Raw genomic sequence first — 25,108 nt, 5'->3', positions numbered from 1 at the left:
TTCCACTATTCAGCCGCCATTAAAGACAATATGTTACGCCCGGTACTCTTATATCGTGCGTACACCTATCGATGCGAATCTAATAAAAATGGTCCAGCGTTAATGTATCAGAGAGACGAGAATCCATCTGGATATTTGTCGATTAATTTTCCTCATCAGTGACGCCAAGTGTACTGGGAAATCGGCTGGCCGGTGGAAGGACATTCGCGTCCGTCATCGCCCACGAGAAGGGAAGGGAAAGGGAGGGAAGATCATCATGCTCACGGTGAATTGCGTCGCCGAGCGTGGCATTATACGTGCACGCTCGTTCGGATAAATTCGACGTCGCTATTGCAACCGATACGTGACTCACGGAAGCGAAATTGCCCTCGCTTATCGTAACTAGCTTGCCTAGCTAGCTCGTCCTTCTCCTCCTCCTCCTCCTCCTCCTCCTCCTCCTCCTCTTGCTCTCCACGTCCACCTCCACATCCTTTTCCTCTGATCGATTCCGACGGCAACCCGAGCAAAAGGTTCTCTCCGTTATGTAAGAAACATGTGTATGGACGAACGATGGAAAAGGGTTCGCGCAGCAGCCTCCGACAGTGCGTCCAAGAAACTTTCCTTTCTCCCCGATTCTCGCTCTTCCCTCTTTACTCCGGTTGCTCCCCTTCTCAACGGTCGTTTGCATTCGCCCCCTCGAATTCCGAGAGAAGAGATACCACTGAGATACGGTCTCTTTCTTTCCCTTCTAACGAGGGTGTTCTTCTCCAATCTCACCCTTTTACCATCTTCTCTCGCTCTCTCGTAATGCTCGTGATGCTCGCGATGCTCGCAATGCTTGCAATGCTCGCGATGCTCGTTGCTTATACCTGCGGGCACTTTTGCGATTTCCAGAGGAACTCTACGAGAAAATGCCCACGCAGGCGGGATTCCCACGCATTTTTTGCTTTCGCGTCCAGGCAGAAAGGAAGATAGCTAAGAAGATGGAGGATAAGGTAGAATAGTGAGCAGTTGTTGACCTGACGTCGTTGGATGCTGCGAGGAATATATCTCGAGTACCTCGAGATCGCCGAGGAGCGCGCTAATTTTCGCTCAGTATCGCGTGATTCTTCCATCTTCTTCTAAGTTTAACAATCGGATTGCATCGTGCGCGATCGAGGGGAATTTTTCGAACAAGCTCGTCGCAAAGTTGGCGCACGACGTGTGGTGAAACGTGGATCAATTTCTCGGCAAGAGCGTTAACGAGTTCGTTTCTCCGAGCCGAAAAAATGAATTAATCCTTTCACGTGAGCCTCCGAGGAAATATACCGTTGACTTCTAGCTGATTAGCCTCTTTAATTATATTTATTTCTCTGATTGGCTTTGAGATTGTTATATTCTGTTGTTACTGTACCGTTCCAATTATTATTGTACTACCATCATTGTTATTATTATGATCATTGTGCGACTGAAACCGAATAGCATCTAGCTCCGATTTCCTCGTTTCCTATCGTCAGGTTTCTCCCTGAAACTGTTGATATCCTCGGTGAATTCGCAATTTCCAGAATCCATGGCGAGTACTGCCTATTTGCTCGAACTTCCTCGCGTCGACCCAATCGAGGGTTTCCTACTACCCACGACTCTTGGTGAGTCACTTCATACATACCACTCCTACCTTCTGCAACCCAACTTTCACCGTCTCTCTCCTCGAAGCGCGTAACAACGTCTTCTCTTTCTCCGTCTCTTTTTGCTTTTGTCTCCACCGACTTCCGCTTCATCCAATCCTTCTTGACTCCGAGATAACTATTATTTTATATTATTTAACTATTGTTCGATCAGACTTCCAATTATTGGATGATTCAATTGTTAGAGTCAATATAGCCGTCTCATGTAACATTTCTTTCTTTAACAGTATAAATTTTGCAAAGCTCACAAAATTTCACAGTGGACTAATTTTTCTACCTAAAAATTATATGAACATATATATATATATTTCGACTGAAAGAACTTTTGCCTTCGATACCGTGATATAGCATTGCCACTTTGAATCTCATCCATGCCACTTTCTCATCATATGTTCGATTTTCTTGCAAGATTCAAAAACTTGCATCTATCTCTGTGTTTCTCCGAGAGGATGGACGAGGAGAGCATAGCCGCTTCTTGCAATTTGCCTCCCACTTTATTTCCACTTTACCCGAATCGGATAATTACCACATTCACGTGCCAACGGCCCACCACTAACCGGCCATTGTTCGCGTTCGCGTCGAGCTTGATAGTACCTAGTACGGTGGTTAGTTAACGGCAGATACCTACCTACGCACTACCTTCCCTCACTCGCTCCATCTCTCTCTATCTTTCTCTCTCTCTCTCTCTCTCTCTCTCTCTCTCTTGCTGTTGCTCTGGAGCCACTCTATGGCTTCCCAAGAGCCATTAATAAACGAAGAGAGTACGCGCTTCGTGCTGTTTCGGAATTTTCCGCCCTTGGGAAATGGTAAACTATTCCACGCACGATCTTGTCTTTCCATAAATTTCCTGCCGAAGCGGTTTCTTCTCACGGTTGCAAACTCGAAACGTCGTCGTATCGTATTGTACTTATTGAGCTAGTCAGTGATTCGAAGTGTCAAGTGAACGATAAAAAAAATGTTACATTTTTCTTGTTCGTTTTGATACGACTGTGAACGACGTGGAAAGAGCGTCGGTGCGCGATTTCCGCAAATTCTGGCAATTAACGGCACGTCGTGTGACGTTCGTAACGTCATGCCAGATCTAGATATTGCCATGAATCAGTCTCGTAGTGTAACGACGAAACGGATAAAATAAGGTAATCAGCGTGCAATAATCGAAGGGTACAATTATTATAGGTGTATGCACGTACGCGTACGTACGCGAGTTTCCATAATTCCCGCCGTGCGCGGCCCTGGGTATTTATAAACATGAAAAGAGACATTATGTAAGTCGGATATGGGCGTACATATGTATACACGAGCGACCGTGCGTATACAACGACGCGCGAAGAACGGATGCTAATGAGCAATACGGTTTCCTGAGCATCGTCAACCAAGAGTGAGAGAGAGAGGAAGAGAGAGAGAGAGAGAGAGATACCATCCTTTTCAAGCGCAGACAACGCGTCCTTTGCTCTTTCGCCGTATAGTTAAACGCGCAAATCGCGACACGTCAAAGCTGCGGCGAAATTAAATTAAATGACGAGATATCATCTGGACGTTAATGTTTTCGTTGTGCCGTTATCCGCGCGCGATTATTCTTCAAGATGGCAAAGCTTAAACTTTAAATTAACGAGTAAGCGGCTTGGATTAAAAGGGCTTATAAAGTTTCGCACTTGTATAATTATGAAGGGTATACTTGTAATTATAATTATGACGGGATGAAAAAGAGATTTGCAACGTTTATACTAAAACTAGTAATGGTCGATATATCAAACGAGCCGTTCAGAGAGAAGGAGAGGGAGAGTGTTTAATTGAAGAATATTTTTTATTTCACTTTAATCTCCTCGCGTTTCATCGCGTTCCACTTTCTCCCGCGCTAATCCCGAGCGTAAACGAAGAAAATCTCGCGATAATCGCTTAAATCACAATATCGAGCGTGACTCTCGATTTCGCCCAATTGGGGGTCTTTCCGAGAGGGTCTTTCAAGACTCTTGCAGAGTCTCGCACGTGTGTGACTCAGCCAATGTGAATCACCTCAGATAAGCCGATCGAATACAATCGGCCCTTGTTCTTACAACGCGAGAGCGTTGTACTTTCTCTCCGGACACGCGTGTTCAGCCTTAAAGCTGTTAAATTAGGATCGATTAATTACGGTCCGATAAGAGACGAATTCGCGTAAGCGCACACGATAACGAACGACTCTGTATAGTTTAGTGAAAGAGATCTCGCGTCGCGAGATTGTTTAAAACCCTTCGATGGATTTTCAATCAAGATCCATCGATGCTACTCGATGCTATGGATATCGTATTGGTGCGAGTCTCCGCGTTACCGCGATGTGCACACGCGCGGGATATTACGATATCCTCGCGTCAATTCCTTACTCCACCAGGCTCATCGCGCATCGGTGTAATTGCTTAATTAAGCCGCATCGTGGAAAAGTTGCCACTTGACGGCGGGGGCGAATGTGCAACGAGGGACATTATTGCACTCGTTACTCTTATCGTACGTGTGTACGCGACATTGGGCTCTCTCACGCTAATAAATTCTCCCGTAAATGTCGAAGACACTTACGCAGGGAATTTCACCTCGGATTCCCCGCGACGGAAATAGAGTGCACGGCTGCATAGTTGTACGTGCCACATCGCGCGAACCATTGCGTCGATGCGACTGTGCATCGCGAACTGATATCCCTGTGAAATTAATTTTAGCGTGATGAATGCGATCATGTATCACGCGTATCGATTCCCTCGTTAACAGACGTCGATCTAACAGCGAATACGCGACACTTTTGAGAAATTAATCGTGCTCGAGGAGAGAGAGAGAGAGAGAGAGAGAGAGAGAGAGAGAGAGAGAGAATGCGATACGATTGCATATTTGCGAGCTTTCGGGTGGAAAACTCGAGTAATTCATAATTTGTGGAAATGACGTTCGATAGTTGATACACATTTTTCAATTATCACATAATCGTCAAAAGCTATTCTTTGCTGAGAAAAAATATGCATTTTGATGTGCGACAAATTTTTTATTTCTTTCTCTGAGAAATTTAAATTCCGAAATTATTCGTTTGATTTCAGCTTTATTGTGCAGAAAAAATGCAGTAGCCATTTAAAATTAGTATACTCAAATTAACAATCATTGTGTTACATATATAAGCAAAAATATATGTTGGAAGAATTTTTTAATTTCAACAATGTTATAATTTTACTAAGAATACTATGACAGTCTCATAAGAAGTACAATATGATTATTTCGATGATAATAACATTTGCTTTTGACATTTGGAAACTTGTCAATCCGATGTTCTATTCATGTTATCTTTGAGTATTCTATCTATTCATCTTTGAGTAGTAAGAATATATATTTCTTGGTTGAATCATACATACTATGTAATCTCACTTTGAAATTTACATGTTAAAAATAAAGATCATTTTAAAAGTTTTTTTCTTCCGCGTAGTATTCGACACATTCAGTCGTCGACGTACTTTTTACCGGTGGTCGAAAAATTGGTAGAATACCACCTCGCGTGGCCCGTTTCCGCTAAAAGATTCAGTTGGAGCAAAAGTTTACTTTGCCTCAGTCATAGTCTCTGGAACGAGGCCCGGGCGGTGTCTGGAGTCACCTGTGTGTGAGGTACATTTTGTCCGTTACGCGATTGCACGGCGAACGCACACAGCCGGCACAAAGCAGTGGGTGCTAATAATATAAGCATATGGCGGCGCGGCAGGTGGTACCGGTAATAATATCGGCAGCTGCTCTTGAATATCGGTGTTTTCACATGCGTTATCGGGGTCGCGATTGGTGCCGACCGCTTTCCAGAGAGGAGCTCTGTCGAGATCTCTATTCTCAACATTAGAACGTTGAGCGTCACGAGAGACGCTGCATTGTCAACAACTCGTTGGTAAATAACAGCTTCAGCTGATTCGGTCGAAAACAATTCAACTTGCTTGCATCACACGAAATATTTGTCCTAAAACTGATATTTCGAGCAATTTGTATTCAGATATTCTACAATTTAATGTCACATGTTTATTATTTAAGCGGTCCAAAGTTAGCATTTAATTAAAATTCACTTTCAATGCACTTCTTAATGAAAGTAAGTGCATATTATACAAATGTTACAAATGTAACACTAGGTGTTCCGGGTAAGATATTAACGCGCTTTTAATCGACATCTCCGGTTCTTGCTTACTATTCATGTGTACACGCAACTTGGTCGCGTCCCGATCGGACCGAGCCAAAATCACGATCACGTCCGTATCTTTCCGAAAATAATCTAAATATAACGGGCGAGCCTGTTCGTCTAGTCGAAACCGAGGCGTTTTGCGATATTTTCTTCTCCAGTTCTTCACCCGGTCGCGCGCGCTGTGGTTTATATTTGGCTTAGGCTGCGCCTAATTCTCTCTTTTTCACTCTTTTCCTCGCTTCCTTCATTCTTTTTTGATACTTGCATCTTTGGCTTTCTTCTTCTCCTTCTCCCTCGCTCGCACTCGGAATTAGAGGTGCTTAAAATTAGCGGGCGAGCGGGGCGAAAGGAGCAAAAGGAGAACGATGACGATGAGAAGTCGTCTTCTCCTCCGCAGACACGCAATGACTTGGTCTATCTTCTTTTTAAATAAGCAGAGAGAGAGAGAGAGAGAGAGAGAGAGAGAGAGAGAGAGAGAGAGAGAAAGAACACAGACACAAAAAAATCGACGAAGACCCTGAAGAAACGTAATCCGAGAGGCCACATCCGCATTACTTTCAACCGCGCTTTACACCACTCGGTCGTTTCTCTCCGCCGTCTTCGACGCGCTCGCACCTCTCCGCGGCCTCGTTAAAATCCTGTTCGTTCTGCCGGTGCGTCACTCGTACAGAACCGAACTCGAAATAGAACGATTCCAGTGGGATATCGTCGAGCGGCAGGCAGAAGGGCTCGCGGTAGTAACAGCAGCAGTTGAGACGTCTCAAACGCGGTCCGGATCCATCGAGGCGATATGATTTCGCGGTTATATTTGCCGCGAAGAAGCCTTTCTCGGCAACTTTATCGGTGAATCAGACGTACGATGAAGAGAAAGAGACAGAGAGAGAGAGAGAGAGAGAGAGAGAGAGAGAGAGAAAGAAAAAAAGAAAGAAAGTAGATCATCCCTCCCGAGTGGAATTCGCTTCATAAACAAGCGCGCGTCCCCTCCTCGAAGAGGGTTGATTCAAAACCGCGCGCGAAATTGGCTGCTTAATTGAAAGCCGACGTGTTGGGCTCTCGTGCGTAAAGGAACCTCGAAAAATCACCGCAATTAACTTGGCGATGCACGCTCTCGGGCTGCCGTATTCGACCGTATAATCAAGGTAGATGATTACGTCGCGCCAGGAGGACGCCTCCGACTGCCATTCGATAGCAAAATTGTGCCGGTATTTCGGAGTCGCATAGCGGTCGCATACGCGACGTTGCATACGGCACGTGCATCTGGGAGGTGAGCCAACGACACATGTGCGCGACGGCATGTACATACGCGTGACGGGCAATGGTAATATCGCTTGCACCTCGCCGATTGGATCGATAAAGCCTACATATGTATATCGCGGCCTGCACCTCGACGAACATCATCCCGCCAAGGGAGAGATGAGAGAGGAGAGGAGAGAGGGATCATAATATATCGATTATATACAACCGATCGTGTGCGCTTCTCAGAGGAGACTCGGACGAATTTTCTCGCGAGCAGCGATATCGATCCCGAGCGATTCGCTTCTCCTCCGTCGAGGTATTACGTAAAAGCCAATTGACTCACCGAGCGCGATAGTTTTCGGTAAACTAAGTTTCAAACGCGAAACTTTTCTTCTTGTCACTGCTGCGACAACTCGTTTTCTTTTCTCTCATTTTCCGAGTCATTTTGAGTCGCTTTTGCGTTAATATTCGTCATTATAATGATGCTGTAGCGTTCCCCTGTAGGGGTACTCTCTTCTTTGACTCTAACAAGTAAATCTATCCAAAAAGTACACTCTGATTTCTTTCTAATTTGACACAAATGTAGAAGTACGAAAAATATTTAGGTCATATTTTTTTCATTTTGGCCCACTTTCAGTTTCACGGGCAGTTTATAGCTTTTTGACGTTCTCACTCCTATCGTCAACAAGTACAACAAAAATATAAATCATAAGAAATAAAATTGAATACAAGATGTAATTAAATAATTTTAACAAAATCGGCATAGTTGAAACACGAACCATTCTAAATTTCTTTAGCTAGGATTCTAACCGAAATATTTAAAATCTGTGCTAAATTAGCCAAAAATAATTCGAATCTCAGACAAACCGAGAAATTATTTGTATAAATAATTTTTTTTCAACTTTTTAAATGTTTTGTCTAAACATTTTATTATTTATACAAATATTTTACTTAATATGTAATAATTTTATATTTGACTTCATATTCATAATCAGTAAACCAAAAACGTCTATATTTTGTATTCAATTTTATTTCTTATGCATTTTTTTGCATTTATTGATGATAGGAGTGAGAACATTAAAAAGCTATAAACTGCCCGTGAAACTCAAAGTGAGCCAAAATGAAAAAATATGACCTAAATATTTTTTTGTACTTTTACATTTGTGCCAAATTAGAAAAAAATCGGAGGGTAACTTTTAGGTAGGTTTATTTGTAAGTGTGATGGGAATCTAAGTGTGATATAAAATAAAAGATAATACAAAACGGATTATTGGTGAAGAGAGCAACAATGACGTGTCGGTATCCTCGTGAACGGTCAGATTTCAAACCGAGCCGCGTGAGAGATTCATAAAAAGACTTTTTGGGCTGAGTCGCAAAGTGGTCGCAGAAGCGAATCGGGGTTAAATCGTAGTTATAAACTCGAAATGGCCGATTACACTCGCGCGACGACGCGCGAGTCGCGATTTTCCTTTAATGAGGATCGGGAGAAAATGCGCTTTTACGCGCGACCGCGTTTACGCGCGCACAACCGGAGAAATCCACGCGCAGCTGCTCGGTTCGCGCGAACGCGACAACACGGCTGCGTCGTTGATTCTCAGCAAAGAATCGGAATAAAGAACGTCTCATTGAAAAGTCCAATTTTTGCACTTGATTATTAGTCGGTTTCTTCTCTTTGTGCGGCTTGTCAATTCTAAATAATATTTTATTTAAAGGAGCGCCTCCGCGAGAATTACTCTGCAAAATTCTTGAAGTGAAATTTCACTCAAAAGATCGAGTAAACATCGAATTTGAGCGACCTCTCACTCATATTCTCCGCTCTGAATTGAATGACTTTCACTCGAGATTCAAGAATAAATCCGATATACTTCGCTATCACAGAAACATATTCATTTGAATCGATTAATATTCGTTCATGTGTACTCAAAGTCCTGAGCTTGAGCAAAACACATTCGCTCTTGCGATTTCGAATGGCAATATCCTTACTATCGTCTCGAGTGGAAATCTCACTTTTTGTTCATTTTTTGTGAGATTCAAAGAAATTTAGAGAATATATGTAACGATATCTCCATTTTGTTCATCTGTTGCCAAAAACGCTTTCTCGATTTCACGTTTGATCTTCATGAGTTTCCAGCCACGCGAATCGAACAATCGCCGCGAGCCTAAGTGCACAAACACACACACGTGTGGTTCCAGCGGAGCTTTGACAGCTATTGCACTAATTAAAGCTTAATCGTTCCGAAGCCAACTACGCATAGAGATTATAGTTATTAGTCGTATCGATCTCAGAGATTAGTATTCGTATCAGCTACCAGACAAGATACACTCGACGCCGCGAGCGCAGGTATTAAGGTTACGTTCGAAATAAGCTAACAATGATCTGTCCTCTGCGTGCGTGTGTGAATAGAACGAGACGCTTAGAATTACGCGCGATGCGCGTTATATACCGCCAGCTGTGACAACTGGCACCGACAAGTGTCCGAGTGCCGAGTAATGCTCGATAACCAAATTGGCCCTAAATTGATAAGAATCGTGTGAGTGCACACCTGGATGGTGGAGTGACACGTGAACATATACTTCGTTTCCGTTTCTCCAAAGGCGACAAGTAATATAAGTTCCTCGGTATCGGCTTGTCGTATCGTTCGACCTACTCGCCTCTCTTCCCATGACATTCGCGTTTACTTGCACGCGCCAAAAGACAAACTGTCCTCTCGTCGATCGATCGTTCGCCGCGAAAGAGACGAGTGATACAACAGCAGGTCGTTGTAAAAACAAGCGATCGAACTTCTACATACGTACGACGACGGCGACTGATAAGCGACGGTGACCGATAACCGGTCCGAGCCTTGTAGCTTTAACGGGAAGAAGTCGCCAATAATGGAAGTACCGACATTCTTCGCGATGATCACTTATATTGTCGAACTATTTGGACGGAGTTTGTAAGGAGTGTAACTATGAAATAATATTCATAGAGGGGAAACTACTCATTTCATGAAGGTGAAAACGCGCACTTTCAGTGTTCCTTCGGCTAGAGTGCCGAGTTCCAGCATGACTTAACCAAAGTCTTAGATCCGTATTAATAATCATTACGCGACATTTATCTCAAGTGAGATACTCAGATTTTTATTCAGAGAGTCAGATCCAAATTTTGCATGTGTGACATTTGTATCTGTAATTATAATTCAAATGAAAAACTCTCATCTAACTCTGAGTTTAGACCTAAATATCTTACTCGACATAAATTTCCAGTAACGATTATTAATACGGCTCTGAAATATCAAAGATTTTTTCCTAGTGTGTGAAATTCTTGAAAGTCTGCGCTCATAAGAAAAAAAAAAAAATATATGTTATCTTTATTATCGGTTTCCTCGAGGCAACCTCGTAGCGAGGAAACTCCGTGCATTCTCTACGTCTCGTTAGAATCCACGTTGCAATTTATTTCGCACAAGAAATCATTCCCCCTTCTATTGCACCAACGATTCCGCTATCCTCGGCATAAATCACATCGGATCTTCAGTTTTGAGTTCATCAATCGTACAACTGCAAATTCTTGTTGCTTTACAGACATCGAGGAGAAATGAGGCGTCCACGTCAAACCCTGGCGCGTGCAGCAATCGTACCTCCATGCCGATAGGCGACTTGTCTTTGGGAAGGGCGCTCATGGAAATGGTTTTGCAGCAGTCTACTGCATCCGGTACGGAGCCACCCTTAGTCGTCACGCCACCCGGATACTGGGTCGACGGTACCGACCATCAACATGCTGTCGACTCGAACGGCAAACCATTGCTACCACGGCAACCGACCTGGCAACTTAGAATAGACCTGGACGACATGGGCAAATGTTATCGTCGCTTTTTCGTCGGCAGAGTGAGTTTCGCACGATGTTTTATATATTTTAAGCAGGTAGAAGAAAGACAAGGAATTGGTTGATGGCGTCATTGGTTGACGTGTCGCGCTATGTAACGTATAAGGAATCTTCTTTCGGCCGAGGCCAATGTTACGGTGCCCTTTTGCGAACGTGAGAATATAATGGCGATACTTTTGACGGAGATTGAGACGATGGGCCAAAAAAACACCAATTCGCGACGGGGCGTCTGAACGACAATGGATTTACAAAGAGAGGTCACGCGAGTTAAAAGTATTCCGTTGTATTCTTTCCGAGAATGTAACGGACTAGTGATGATCGCGTGCGGCGCGGTCGGCGCGCATTTGTTCTCTCGGAGCCATCCGGGCTCTACGATTCGAATTCTCGTAACGAGATTGTACGGAAATCGGAGACAGTAGGAAGTAATGTCGGGAGTAGTAGTCTTTGAGTCTCATATGCGTGAGCGAAATTGACAGATGTCACTGGAACGAGGCAACGTGTCGAGATCTCGCCGATATATCCGGAAATATCAACCCCTCGTATTCTCCTCTCTCGCGTTTCCTTTATTATACATCTCATCCTGGCATGGCGGATCATCTCTCGAACGATTCGAGCTCGTCGATTATCGGGGGGATCATCGGGGTGCCGCGAGACGCCGTTTCGCTCCTGGAACCGCGTGTTCTTCGCGGCACGCAAGAACGCAACGAGCCGCGATCGAGCCGCGATCACCTAAGCGTGAGTATGCACGCGAGTAGGTGTGCGAGAAGAAAGAGGTACGCACACACACACACACACACACACACACACACACACACACACACACACACACACACACCGGGAGAAGAAGAAGAAGACTAGGCTCCCGAAGAGAGGGAGGAGAGAGAGGAGAAGGAAGAGTCACGGTGCGGGGGCGAAGCGCGGAGAAAAGAGGCACATAGGAAAAGGAAAAGAGCACTTTGGACGTGGGAGTGGGAACGTTCTCATAGTCCACGACTGAGTCCGATGGCTGGAACCAAGAGGAATCCTCCTACTCCTCCTCCTCGTCTCCTCTACACCTCCTCTTCTTTCTCCTCCTCATTCTCCTCCTCATTCTCCAACATTCATCCACGTCGGTCGTTTTCGCGATCCCCGCGCGCGATTTTCTTCCGCTTGCTGACTCTTCGCCGCCCTCTCTCACTCACCTACCTACCTACCTACCTACCAACCTACCTACCTACCTACCTACCTACCTACCTACCTACCTACCTACACACCCATCCATTCACACACCCCTCCGGCTTTCTCCCTCATTTCCTCCCTTCGTCGACGTCGAATCATCGTCACGATGCGTCGAGGAATCTCCCTCGGAAGTGACAGGAGAAGCATCACAAATAGAAAAAGAGAGAAAAAAAGAGGATGAAAGAAAAGACTCGCAATTTAATGCGCGTATAAATTGCGCGAGAATGCCCTTGAATAGAGAAAGGGCAGACACCATAGGCAACGCGCGAGGGCTCCCTGCATTGCGAGCTCGCGAAAAGATACGGAAAGTGGAAAAACATCGGCACAATTGAAAGTTTCCTCGGTAGCGAGCACCGAACCAAGTGGAAAATTTTTCTTCACCGCGGAAACAATTGGCCGTAATTGTGCGAGAATAATCCAACTCGCATGGAATATGTTTTGAAAAAGAAGGAAATAAAGATGAAAATTTGATACGTGGTTGAAAAAGTATACGATAGCGTAAAAGATTCTTTGCAATCGTTCAACAAGTCAAGCATGGTCAATTTCCTTCTCTTTTCATTGACAAGCTTAAAAACTGATCAAAACAGGTGCGACTGGTAAAAAAAGCGGCGCAACTGGTGGTAGGAAATGAAAACTGTTTTTTAGTTAACTTTAAACTTGGATCTGGTTTATGCAGAAAGACCAGTGTGGACCACCCGTTGGTAACAGAGACTCAAAAATCGTAATTTTGCGAGTTGGATCATTCTTGCATCACTATAGCCAATCATTGTCGTTTATCTGATATTTATTTACCGCGCGAGGAATGATGCTCTTCCTAAATGATTCTCGTTCACAGCGAATTTCCACCTAGCCCTTCGGTCAATATTGCCGAGCCCTTGTTCGGCCGAAGCCCATTTCCTCATCGCGATTGTTATATCACAGAGAGATTATATCACAAAGAGATTATTATATCACAGAGAGATGATCGTTTATTTGTGACTGTAGCGTCACGCATTATCGCGAATGTTGCGCGACTGCAACGTAGATTCACTAATTAGCGAGTCAAATGGCGCGTCGTATAAGAAAGAGAGAGCACGCTATTTTCCGCTTCCGGCCTTATGCGGTTTTTTTAGATAAGGCTCGACGGATGAGTTCCCGTTCCGCCTATTGTTATCCACATGCGTTACCTTTCGCTCGGTTCACACCTCGGTTATCATCTTTCCGACTTGTAAAGCATGGCACGAGGGTCATAACTTGATGAGGTAACGCTCGCGATATCGCGCGTGGAAGTGCGCGCTGTATCCGCTAGCGGATCACACGGAAATTGGCTGTGAGTAATAGTGTTATAAAAATGTTGCAAAACCATCGACGATGAGAGATTTATCGAAGCTTCGTCGTTTAGTAGGAAAGACAAGCTTACATTTAACGTGTTCGCCATCACTATACGTTACATGTACAGAGTATCCGGTAACTTACGGAGGAGCCGCGGATGACACATTATTATTATTATTCGACGCATTCGCATACATTACAGTGTTTATATATATTATTTTATTATAAGTATTTATTTACTTCTGCTGTTTATTACTTCTTTATATAACTACTATTAGTACTTCAGTATTAATAGACATTAGTCTTGACTAATAATGTTTATATTGTAACGCTCTATGAGTTCTCCATATCTTAGATTAGGTCAAACAGAACAAAAAATTCCTCTACCATTTTGAACAACCACGTGAAATTTTGAGTTATTAATCAAATAAGTGTAACATGGTGGCGCGGGTTATATAGAATTATTATTAATAAGGCACTGGCGATACCGACCGTGAATTGGTTGGTTAATACGAGGGGTTACCCTTAACCATCGGTTATCGAGCAGGTAAGTTCGGGACGGCTTCGAGATAGCCGGAATTAGAATCCACGATAGAACAGCAAGCGATCGCAACGATTCCGAATTCTGCGCTCGCTTAGAGTAGCCAGCCAGAAGATCCCGTCGTAGTTAGTCGACTCGAGGAGCCCGTCGAAATCGATCGGAAAGAAAGCAGTCGGCACGGAGTTCCCGTCTGAGTTAGTGACCAGAGATTGTCGCCGGAGGACCAGGTCGCGTATCCGAGAGGCCCGAGTTGAACAGCTGAGGCAGCAGGCAAGCCTAGGTAGATCGGCCCGAGGAAAAGCAGGCACGACGAGAGGCAAGTCGCGAGGTCCCCGCAGGTGTCCCACTGCCCGCCTATCATCACGATGGCCGGAAAAGGCGGTCGAGGCAGCTATCATCGAGATGACCGCAAATTGTGTGTGCGGAGTTGTTTAAGCGCCTGCGGATCGATAGTGCGTAAGCCGAAAACTCTCCGTTACTCACGTCCGGGTAGAGCCACGACGGTATTGGGCCTATCGCTCACGGAACATCCCGTAAAGCGATATCACATGAGCGACTGTCGTCCGTAAATCGTTTAATGTAAAGTCCGAGCATCGCGACCGCGAACTTCTTTGTATAAACGCTAATCTAATTATGAAGTTGCGTAGGCTAAGTAATCGCGCGTGTTAGTTATTTCGCTCACCTATATGATGTCCGCGTTCGCGTGTGCATCGAGGAATAGTTGGCTGTATTGGGTTAGCGGAATTACCCCGACTAATAGGAAACTAATAGGAAACTCGAACTCGCTTGTTACTCGGCGGTACGGCCGTAACCGTACCTGGCGCCCAACTCTTGTTTTTATACATCAGCACCACAGATCGTGAAGTAAGGGAGGAGTCGTCGTTGGCCGCCCGAGCAGAATTTGAACAACCGCACGACGTTACAGGAGATTCGTAAATGATCACGCGCCATATGGTAGATGAGCTGTGATATTTACCGCTGTATGCTTGTATATTAATTGAACAAAAAAGTCACTTTTTTCAAATGATCTCGAGTGTATTCACCCCGTTCTCGTGGATCTTCTTTTCTCTCGTAAAGAAAGAAAGAAAGAAAGAAAGAAAAATGTCCGCGGAGAAAGCGGCGCGCGCGTAACCGTCGCGTTTAGCGGTTGAGTGCCAATTAAGCCCGATCGGTGCGTACTTAATCCATGCGGATTGCGTTGCGCCACAATCTCGGAACACGCAAATCGCTCTCTCTCTCTCTCTCTTCTCCTCCCGTGACAATCTAAAAATCGCATAGTGTAAATCGCACAGCGATTTTGCCATCTTTGGGCTACGTGATCGTTAATGTATCGCGTGTTCCGGCGTAGTAATGTCGTTTGTTGCGTAGCGAACGAAAGAAGGAGCCGCACGTGGAAGAAGAAAGAGGCGATTACCTCTGGCAGATAACGACGGTGCGCGAGTAATTCGAAGCGTAACAGCGAACGGTTACACCTCGGATCATAACGGCTAACGATATTTAATCGAGTGCCTGAAGAACAAAGAGGGACGCGTTACAGAGTAAAAGTCCGTTGCTTACAATAGGAGGGCGCGCCGTCGGAGGAGAGAGAGAGAGAGAGAGAGCTTAGCAATAGCGACTCGCGGGCGTCATTCTCCTGCCATTTAACAGCGATTCCTCTCGATAAGGAGCCGTGTGCTCGACGATGCTCGATAAGAGCCGATGTTCCGCGTGGCGATGTGAAATAAATAATAGGCACGAGGCGGTACCGGGAAGGCGATACGAAGAAGACGCCGCATTATCTTTCGCCCTCGAGTTTATCACGAGTCAAAGACTTTGGAATTACGCCATCTCGTGCGCCGCATCGTTTACGATTTTAATTCACGATTTAATAAATTTGTACGTACGGAAAAAAATCGTTAATTCGGGCAACTGAACGGGCGGCTGGGCGAAAAATTTGCTGACGTGAAATAATATTTTCGCTGTTACCGAAAGCGTTTCTCCGCGAATATTCAGCTGCGTTAATACTCGATTCTGATAACTGAGAGCTCAGCTATTGGCGCTAAATAGAAACGGGAATCTTTCTATTCCTGCAACCGAATTTTTCATCTGGTCCTCAAAAAGTCCAGCTGCGCCAACAGAGCTGTTTTTCCTATGTATAGTAATTCGCTTCATCTCAGTTATAAGTTGCAACTGATTTCCGGCATAACTCGCGTTACGCATTTTTACACACTCGAGAAATATGCGACACGACTCCAAAATGCAGCGGCGATATGTGCCATTCGTGACAATAGTAACGATGATAATAATAATAATAATAATAATGGGTGTACGTACAATAACTCGACAGTGTGAACTCCTGTGAACTCCGGGCACGTTGCCCTTTCTACTCCCTCCTCTCCGCCACATTTCCATCCGAAGGTTAGTAAAACACGATGGAGGGAGCGTGTGTGTGTGTGTGTGTGTGTGTGTGTGTGTGTGTACGTTTCACCGCGTGCACCATTGCGCGACCCGACCTTTCGTGCATCTTTCTAAGCTAACCGCCGACACTTTTGCCCGACGTGCACGATGCACCGTTTTTGCATCGGGCTGTTGTCGACCCAGCTTCGTGCGCGTGAGTCTTCGTAAAACGAAGGAAGCATCCGCCACTCGCCGTCTACATCGCCGCTTTTACCTACGTCCGTCATAGAACGAAAGTCTCGTCGCACTGTAGAAACGAAAGGACGCATGTTCGTCGTCTGGCTTCTCCCGTTCTTCTTTCTTACCAGATGAAACGTCGTAAACGTGGAATCGCGGGCACACGCTCTCGGAATTTTGATAAAGGAGTACAGTCCAGTCTCGTCAAAAATTTCGGCATATTTGGAAGGAAGTAAAAATACTCAACGTCGACCGAGACAATCTTCGTTCCAACGAAATGCCGATGACTTCGGCAAAATGACGACGATAACACTTATCGCAACGGCGATTAGTTGTTTCGCTGCGTGTCGCGTTCCTTGTTTTTTTTTCCTTTTTCCTTTAGATAAGAGAGCAAAGAGGAAAAAATCTGGATCGAACTTGCTTCAATGCAACGAGTTACACTTGCTCCTTCATCCTATCGCGAAGGATAATACAAATCCGGAAATCGATAATCAGCGGCGACTTAGTCCGTCCATCTGCCGCGCTTCCGCTTCACGGATATGGAATTCTCTCAGGCGTGAATTCTCCGAGTGATAACGGACGAGTGAAACTAACTCCATAATCAATTGATCCTTTCGATAATCTCGCCGAGCAGACGTTATGTTTCGTCTGGCCCCGATATATCTTACGGTGAGACACCGTGTGTCTCATAGGCAGGATACAACCGTAGTTGGCAAAGTCTGCATGAGTGCGTATATTACTGCGTAATACGGTGCGCGTTCAGGGCCGCAACCACCCACATACTTGTTCCGGCGATTTCGCAATGTCTAATTGAATCCGGAACGCGCGAACTGCCATAATTGTTCTAATGTATGTCACATCGCCGTGCTTGCGCGCCGAGAGCGTCGCCGTATCGTTAGCTCGTGCTTTTTCTTCCCTATTTGACGTGCACACACGATTGATTCAGCACGTTGAATTCTCAGCCTCAATTCGCAGCGAACGAATACCTCAAGAGTGCACCTTTGAATCCCAATTTTCTACTTGAATTTTTTCGCGGAAACTTTAACCTGAAATCATTCTCGCCAAAATCACTTCCTTGTCGCTGCATCGATAATATTGTAAATTTCACTCGTACACTGAAAAAAGATGTTTGCAACTATAATTACTTAAAGAAATAATCACTATAAATTATGGTGAAGAAATTTCTTTCTCTCTTTATTAGAAATTTCTACTATATAATGTTAGCAATAATAATCTTCTCTCAGTGTGGACAGCAGGATTCGAATCTCTAAAGAAATCTCGTTGTCCGATTAATGAGGTAAAATTGTGAGAGATTTTTGTAAAGTTTCGTTGACGACGTCAATTACTAAAAATATAGCAGCGTAAAAATTTAGTCGCGAGACGACGGAAGTCCTGGAAACACGCTGGAAGCGTTATGTCACAAAATTCTTGGCATAGATTTAACGCAGGAAATCACCTGCCGATAAAAAATCAACTTTTCCACTCCAGCCTGTTTCGATTTAGGATTGTCGCCGGAACTTTTCCAATTTGATTGCTGTAAATCTTTTTCTGATATTTCGACGATCGTTCTGCGTCATAAGGGCGAAAGTAGAATCGACGGTTTTTACGATCGGTTTTTTAGAGACCGATGATTAATTGCGCTCGTAATTACCGCACGACCGTGAAAGAAATATCGCGTCCTATCTTCTTTTTTTCTGTCCGCAGGAACATACGAACCTCATAGGAAAAGACAATGACAACAATCCAATTCTGATCTCGGTGAAGGGCGAGATGGTCGCCGAACAGGAACATTGGCGGATATTGTTGCGAATGCGAGAGGGATCGATGCACGACTTGATCCCGCTCACACATTTCAACTCGACTCCTACGTCGATAAAAGCGGTTAAGGTAACGCCATTCACTCATGACAACGTTACACCTCTCCTCTGGTTAGAACGAGTCGCGACGAGAATTTGATGTGACTCTCTGTCGAGAGGCACGCGCGAACGAACGGAATTCCTAGCGTCACGCAGAAAGTTGAAAGCACCTTTCTTTCATCATCTCGAAAATAGGATAAATGAAAATCAGTCGACGCGCGTATCAGAGGTGATTTCGTATTCACGGATCAGTTGTCTAAAAGTTTTCTTGAGCGACAAAAGATTTTCTCAGAGTCACCGAAATACATATTAAGTTACGTATTATTGTAGACACGTGTGTCTCTCGAAAGGATTGAAACAACTTGGCAGAAATTTATCGGGAAAAATACCGTAAAACGATGAATACACAACGATACAATTGTATTATATAAAGATCAATTTGCATCTCGATTACATGAAGCGTAAAGGCGCTCTCTTGCTTTGTGGAAAATATTTATACATCATAATTCTTAGTAGATGTGATAAAATCAAACATTTAGTTGCAACAACATAAAAGCTTCTTTCGAGGCTGGGGTGTTGCGCAACAGCAACCTTTGAACTTTCAACGATATTCATATATTGCATAGGAATCATGTCACGTATCGTCACTTTGAGCTGTCGAGTCCCAAATACATGTTGAGCTATCGCGCGCGATACATCATCTCGCTGTTTACGCGTCGGAGACGACGCTTTATATACCGGGTGGCATACTCGATTATCCGGTGTGTTTGGACAGATAATAAGAATGCTTGGGACAACAGTCGCGTCGTGTTTACGCGGCGAGATATAATACCGGCGAAATGAAATGTTTGCGGGCCTAGTTTTCCGCGCGTCAGACTGTTTTAAGATCAAACAATTAGCGTTCGCGCGGGTATCTCGCGGAGACGCGGTCTTCTACCCGCGAACAATGTCCTCATTCCTCGCCTTGTCTGTCGGTTATTACCGTTCTCGAATTATTAAACGCGGTCGGACGGAGAGCACGCTCGTTGCTCGTAAATACACGTGAGCGCACTCACCTGGGTGCAACGGAAACATCTGATCACCGTTGTCGCGCACTGTCCAACCACGACGATAAGCGCGAATACAGAAAATCAATTCCCGAAAATTCACACGAAAATATCAAATCAAAGTATTTATCCATTTATTACTTCAACTTACATGCCAAGAAGGGACTTGCTTTACAATTTGATCCCACTCGTCTAAATCAGAATAATTCAAAGATAAAATCCTAAATTGGATGAAATTGCGAGCCATAAAGTTAGTAAAATTAATACAAGTAAATAATAATAAAATTACAAGGACCATCGTGCATGCACTTTGAGACGAAAACTATGAAGAGTTCAGGTGTGATTGGGGAAAAAAATTCCAATCGCGGAGGATTCTATAAACTCGAGGTGCGATGGCAACATTAAATTTGGTCTTGGCTTTCCGTCGATGCGCAGGAACGCGTAAACGCGCTAAATTACTTAACCGCGGCCGTGTTTGTATGCGCTTTATCTCTCAGTTGTTACGTACGCTCGCGATCGTGAACGAGGAAACGAGTGAGAGGAAGATATGAGGAGAAGGAACGAAAGGAAGAGAGAGAGAGAAAGAGAGACGCGATAGAGCACAGGAAAGACCTTGCTTTTCGTAATCGTTCGCCGATTATGTTAACGCGCATTCGCATGTCAACACGACCGCATCTTTCTCATCGACTCGCTGCGACGTTTTTGCAGATAATCAATGAATCCTTGAACATGAGTAGCCTGACACCGATCGTATCTCCTGGTATTGGCAATCTGATAGCTCGATACGACGAGCACGCTCTCATCTCCAAGTTCAAGTTCGGCGTTCTTCAACAACAATTCGGCCAAGTGACTGAGGAACAGCTCTTCGGCAACCGGCATATCACGCCAGCCTTCCAGGAATTCCTTGATCTGCTCGGTCAGAAGATCGATCTCAAAAACCACAGAGGGTGAGAAGATTTACTTCGTAACAAAAAGATGTATCTCAACATCTCTTTCTTATAGATATAAATTCATCATTATTTTGTATGTTATTTTAATTTGATTGCACCTCCATGCGTCTTGTTGTATTGTTCAATGCGTTTTTCTAATTCGCTCGTTTTTTTCAGGTATCGCGGCGGTTTGGACACGCAACATGGTCATACCGGAAAATTTGCGATGTACGAGGTGTTCCGTGGCCGTGAACTCTTGTTCCACGTTTCTGCATTTCTTCCATATAGTGAGGTCGATTCGCAACAACTGCAACGAAAAAGACACATCGGCAACGATATCGTCACGATCATATTTCAAGAGGAAGCGACACCCTTTAGTCCGGACATGATCGCCAGTCACTTTTTACATGCCTTCATCGTCGTGCAAGTCATCGACCCCTGCACTCCTAACACAAGGTATATTCTTAGATTTACGTCGTTGCTGCGCTTACGGCGCGCGCGCGGCTCTTCTCACCGTGTCCCGAAACCTGCGATCTATTAACCGAAATGTATCCATACATTCAACTAGTATCTTTCGACGCGTGAGGAGAAACAAACGCTCGCTCTCCGCTCGAATAATAATTGTACTCTCACGGAGAAGTCGTCGAGCAAACGTGAAACTTTGCTTTCGAATAAACAGGTACAAAATGAGCGTTACGGCGCGCAATGACGTTCCTTTCTTTGGACCAACTCTACCGACACCGGCGGTTTTCCTCAGAAGTGTCGAATTCAAGGAGTTCTTGCTGACGAAGCTGATAAATGCTGAGAACGCTGCATATAAGGCCGAGAAGTTCTCCAAATTGGAGGTGAGCAGTCTCCTTGCATTGGTTCGCTGTGCTTTCTTCCTTTGCGCGAGGCAGAAAACTGTTTCCTTTTTGCGGACTTGTATAACTGTTTATTACGTTTTAAATAGCTCTGACTGTTGCGACTATTTCTGGAAACATATGTAGAGTGACTGATTAGACTATGCGGTTTTCAGCTACGGACTAGGTCAGCTTTGTTGGAATCGCTGATGGAGGATTTACAAGGCAAAACCAACGAGTTTCTCGGCGATGTTATAACCTTAAACGTCGCCGGCTTAAACGTCTGTCCGGTAAGCCCGACCACGAACAACGTGCCCGCTTCGGGAAGTAGTAGCGGCTCGCGATTCATAGACACTGTTCGCAAGGCGCTGATTTCGCGCGTGCGAAACACGTCGACGGAAAGCGTGTTACACCATTTAGTGAGAAGAAGTCAGAGCGCGGGGCCCAGTCCGTCGAGCAATCGGCAACCAAGCACAAGCGGCGGCGCCGGTAGCAGCAGTAGCAGGCGCTTCGTGGAGCCGCCTAGCCCTGTCAGCTCGCCGGATCTCACCCTGAGAAGGGACTTGGAACGCGGTAGTCAGAGTAGTGATGATAGCACTTTGCTCAACATCGACAATGAGGACAGCAGCCTGGCGACGGTGCAACAAGAGGAGTCCGATCGCAAGGAGTCGTCAAATAACATGTCTGACAATGACACCAATGTCGTAAACCAGACGACAATCTCAACGGCATCGACGTCGGCAATAATGCATCGATCGACAAACGAGAGTCTTCCGTGTACTCAAGAGCAAGCTGCGGCGCAGCAGGAAAAGGTGACAACGGCGACAGAGGCTATCGTGTCGTTGGACGCGTTGCTGTCGTTGCCATCAACATCCACGACGACTTTTACGGCGATGGAACAGATGGTAACGATTTCGCAACGTGTCATCTCGGAGAGTGATGGCAGTTCGCTCAACAGCGAACTCGAGCTTGATCAGGCCCTGCACCATGACAGTGACACGGGTCTCGATTCTATGAGCTCCGCGGAGACCCATGACACTGTCAGGTGCACGACCCAGGACGGCGACGAGAGCCCTGAGGCCCTAAGAACGGAGATCACTAAGCTCAAATGTGATAAATTGGAGCTTTTACGACAAAATGTGGTAAGCCACGCAGAATTGTAAACAATACCGGAAATCTTTTAACAAATGAACAAACAAACGAACCTAACAAATGAACTTTCTTGTATAACTGTCTTTTCCCACAAATCTGATTCTGTCATCGCTACTGAGGTACCACCTTTTAAATATACAATAACGTAGATAAATGTAACAACTACGTTTTCGTGGAGTTTTTCGAACTTGCAACGAGGATCTTAATTCTTTTGTATTTGCAGTCATGTCAACGCGATCTCAAACACCATCGAGAAAGAGAATTAGAGCTGCAATCTCAATTGACGGAGGCGTCGAGGGAGATTAGGCGATTGCGAAAGATGTTAAAGGAGTATTCGCAAGGGAACGTTTTACAAGAAGATGTCTCACAAGAAAACATTCTACACGAAAATGTCCCTCAAGAAAATATCCCCCAAGAAAACATTCCACAAAAAAACAACAATCACCACTCCGATGTATAAAATCAACTGGTGGAGAACGCGCGTTCTCAGTCGCGAATGTAAATAGTGAATGACGTGTCAACCAACGAACGACTGTCCGTGATTGTCGAAGACTGCGCGCGTCCATGGATTCGGAAATACGACGAAAAGGCTGTCCGGCGCAAAGTAGTTCCTCGACGCGCGTAGTAGTCGATTCGGCTTTAATTCATCTTATATCTTAGTGATCCAACATTACAACTCATATGGTCCTCTTCACATGCATCATTCTCTCTCGTTAATTTAGCATGCAGTCGTTCTCTCCTGTTGATTTCGAGATTACTCGAACGCGGAATACAATCGACAGAGAGAGAGAGAGAGAGAGAGAGAGAGAGAGAAAATAGAGGAAAGAGAAGTTTGAGACATTCAAAGAGTAAAAGTGATTATTTAGATCACTCGCGTTTCGCATACTTATTGCGGTCTCTCGACGCTCAACAAGTCTCAAAATACTTAAAATACCATGTACCTTCCGTTCAGGAATGAGAAATCGCCATTTCCAAAGCTCTACTACTATATAGTGCTCCTTAAGAGCGTGTACATCTTGCGATTTAAATACTTTACGCCGCGAAGTTTCATCGCGAATTGAGCTTTCTTCCATTTAGGTAGAAGCCGGTACATGTTCTCTATGTGAGTCATACCAGATAGAATTATTAGGTAACAAGATTCGAAAACAGGATCCTGGCCGCCGTGAGAAGCTAGTGACCGCGAGACGCTCTCGCGCAAATGTAGACTCTAAAATTGTTTAGAGCTCTCGTTTTACTCGTACGGTATACACACGTAATATTTATCGATTAATTTATTAGTAGGCTTAAGTTTGATCACTCGCAGTCAATATATAAAACATGAAAACTCGAACGTGAAAAGGGAAAATATTCGAAGAAAAGCGACAGAGTTGAGTGCTGTCATTGTGTAATTATCGATGGTTCTTACTCGGGGCGAGACGCGGTCAAGATTCAGCAACATTCGAGACCAAGCGAAAAAGGACACGATCGATCTACTTTCGCGGACGAGAATGTTGCTGTATCTGCGTATGTGTTAGGGTTATATGTTAGGAAATCAATAATAATAATAATACACAACGCTCCGCTTATTCCTCCGTAGCAGAGGATACATTATATTTGCAATTAGCACAAAACCTTTCGGGGATATTACAATTCCCGAAGCGCCAAATTTCGACTGCAGATTCGTCATATACAGGCCATTAGAAACAAAAGTTCAAGTGGTGAAAATGGCGATCTGGCTTAGTTTAGGAGATATAAAGGTTTTTAGCGAAAATTTAACAGAAAAAAAATGTATCTAATATATATAAAATATATATCTTGTTTCGAGAAGGCATGACTCTGCATGCGCGTACAGACACACTGATATACACATACATACATGTACATACATATACAGAGGTGCGTATTCATGTAGCAGAGAGGGTTTGGAGTCGGTAAATACCGCGGAAGTGACGAATCGTGGAGTCCTTATCTCTGCTGAAACTCGCGTTCATGCATACATATTCACATATATCTGCAAATGACAAAAACGCGTTATCGATTTCTGTAAATTGCAACTAAAAACCTTTATATCTTCTAAACTAAGCTACATCGCTACTTTCACTACTCTTGAACTTTTGTTTTTAATGACTTGCGCATGACGAATCTGTAGTCAAAAATTGGTGCTCCGGAAATAGTAATCTTGCCAAACTTTTTTCTTTCGGACTTCGACAATACGATCTTAGGCGTGGTCATCGAGTCGCTCCACGATTATAGATGATGTATGTAACTAGTTGTGCAGTATTCGTCATGATAGGTTAATCGACACACACACACACACTTATAAGTTTCCTAGTATTAAATGGACTCCGTGAAGAAAGTTTTTAACAAATATATGTATGTTGTTAGTTGTGCAGTATTTGTCACGATAATCGACACACACACACGCGCGCGCGCACGCCCACACACCCACTCACCCGCCCACACTAGTTTCCTAGTATTAAATTGACTCCGTGAAGATAGTTTTTAGCGAATATTTGTATATTGCTAATTGTACAGTATTCGTCACGATAGGCTTAATCGACACACATATACACATTAGTTTCTTAGTATTAAATGGACTCCGTGAAGATGGTTTTTAATATGTACATATAAATATACATACATATATATGTGTATATATATATATATATATATATATATATATATATATATATATATATATATATATATATATATATA

The 25,108-nt window shown here is 44.3% G+C and overlaps 1 protein-coding gene across 11 annotated transcripts in view; it reads left to right on the top strand.

Moving 5' to 3' along the window:
* LOC116841433 (rap1 GTPase-activating protein 1-like) overlaps positions 1-25,102 on the top strand; it is a 112,587-nt gene extending 87,485 nt beyond the window's left edge. For 10 of the 11 annotated variants that reach the window (XM_032809332.1, XM_032809335.1, XM_032809343.1 and 7 more), the window contains 7 exons: positions 10,603-10,905; positions 18,291-18,473; positions 20,197-20,435; positions 20,595-20,873; positions 21,097-21,262; positions 21,436-22,401; positions 22,635-25,102. In XM_032809332.1, coding sequence (XP_032665223.1) covers positions 10,603-10,905; positions 18,291-18,473; positions 20,197-20,435; positions 20,595-20,873; positions 21,097-21,262; positions 21,436-22,401; positions 22,635-22,871 — 2,373 coding nt within the window. In that variant the 3' untranslated portion in view covers positions 22,872-25,102. The remainder of the gene's footprint in view (positions 1-10,602; positions 10,906-18,290; positions 18,474-20,196; positions 20,436-20,594; positions 20,874-21,096; positions 21,263-21,435; positions 22,402-22,634) is intronic. The other variant, XM_032809336.1, reaches the window with a different exon arrangement.
* Positions 25,103-25,108: the final 6 nt, after the last annotated feature.

This window comes from Odontomachus brunneus, unplaced genomic scaffold (genome assembly GCF_010583005.1).
Source record: "Odontomachus brunneus isolate Ranch 3 - 2012 unplaced genomic scaffold, Obru_v1 Obru_scaffold_015, whole genome shotgun sequence".
In the NCBI taxonomy this organism is placed as follows: Eukaryota; Metazoa; Arthropoda; class Insecta; order Hymenoptera; family Formicidae; genus Odontomachus; species Odontomachus brunneus.
Note: the sequence above shows the minus strand (reverse complement) of the source record. Positions and strands in the feature narration are given on the sequence as shown.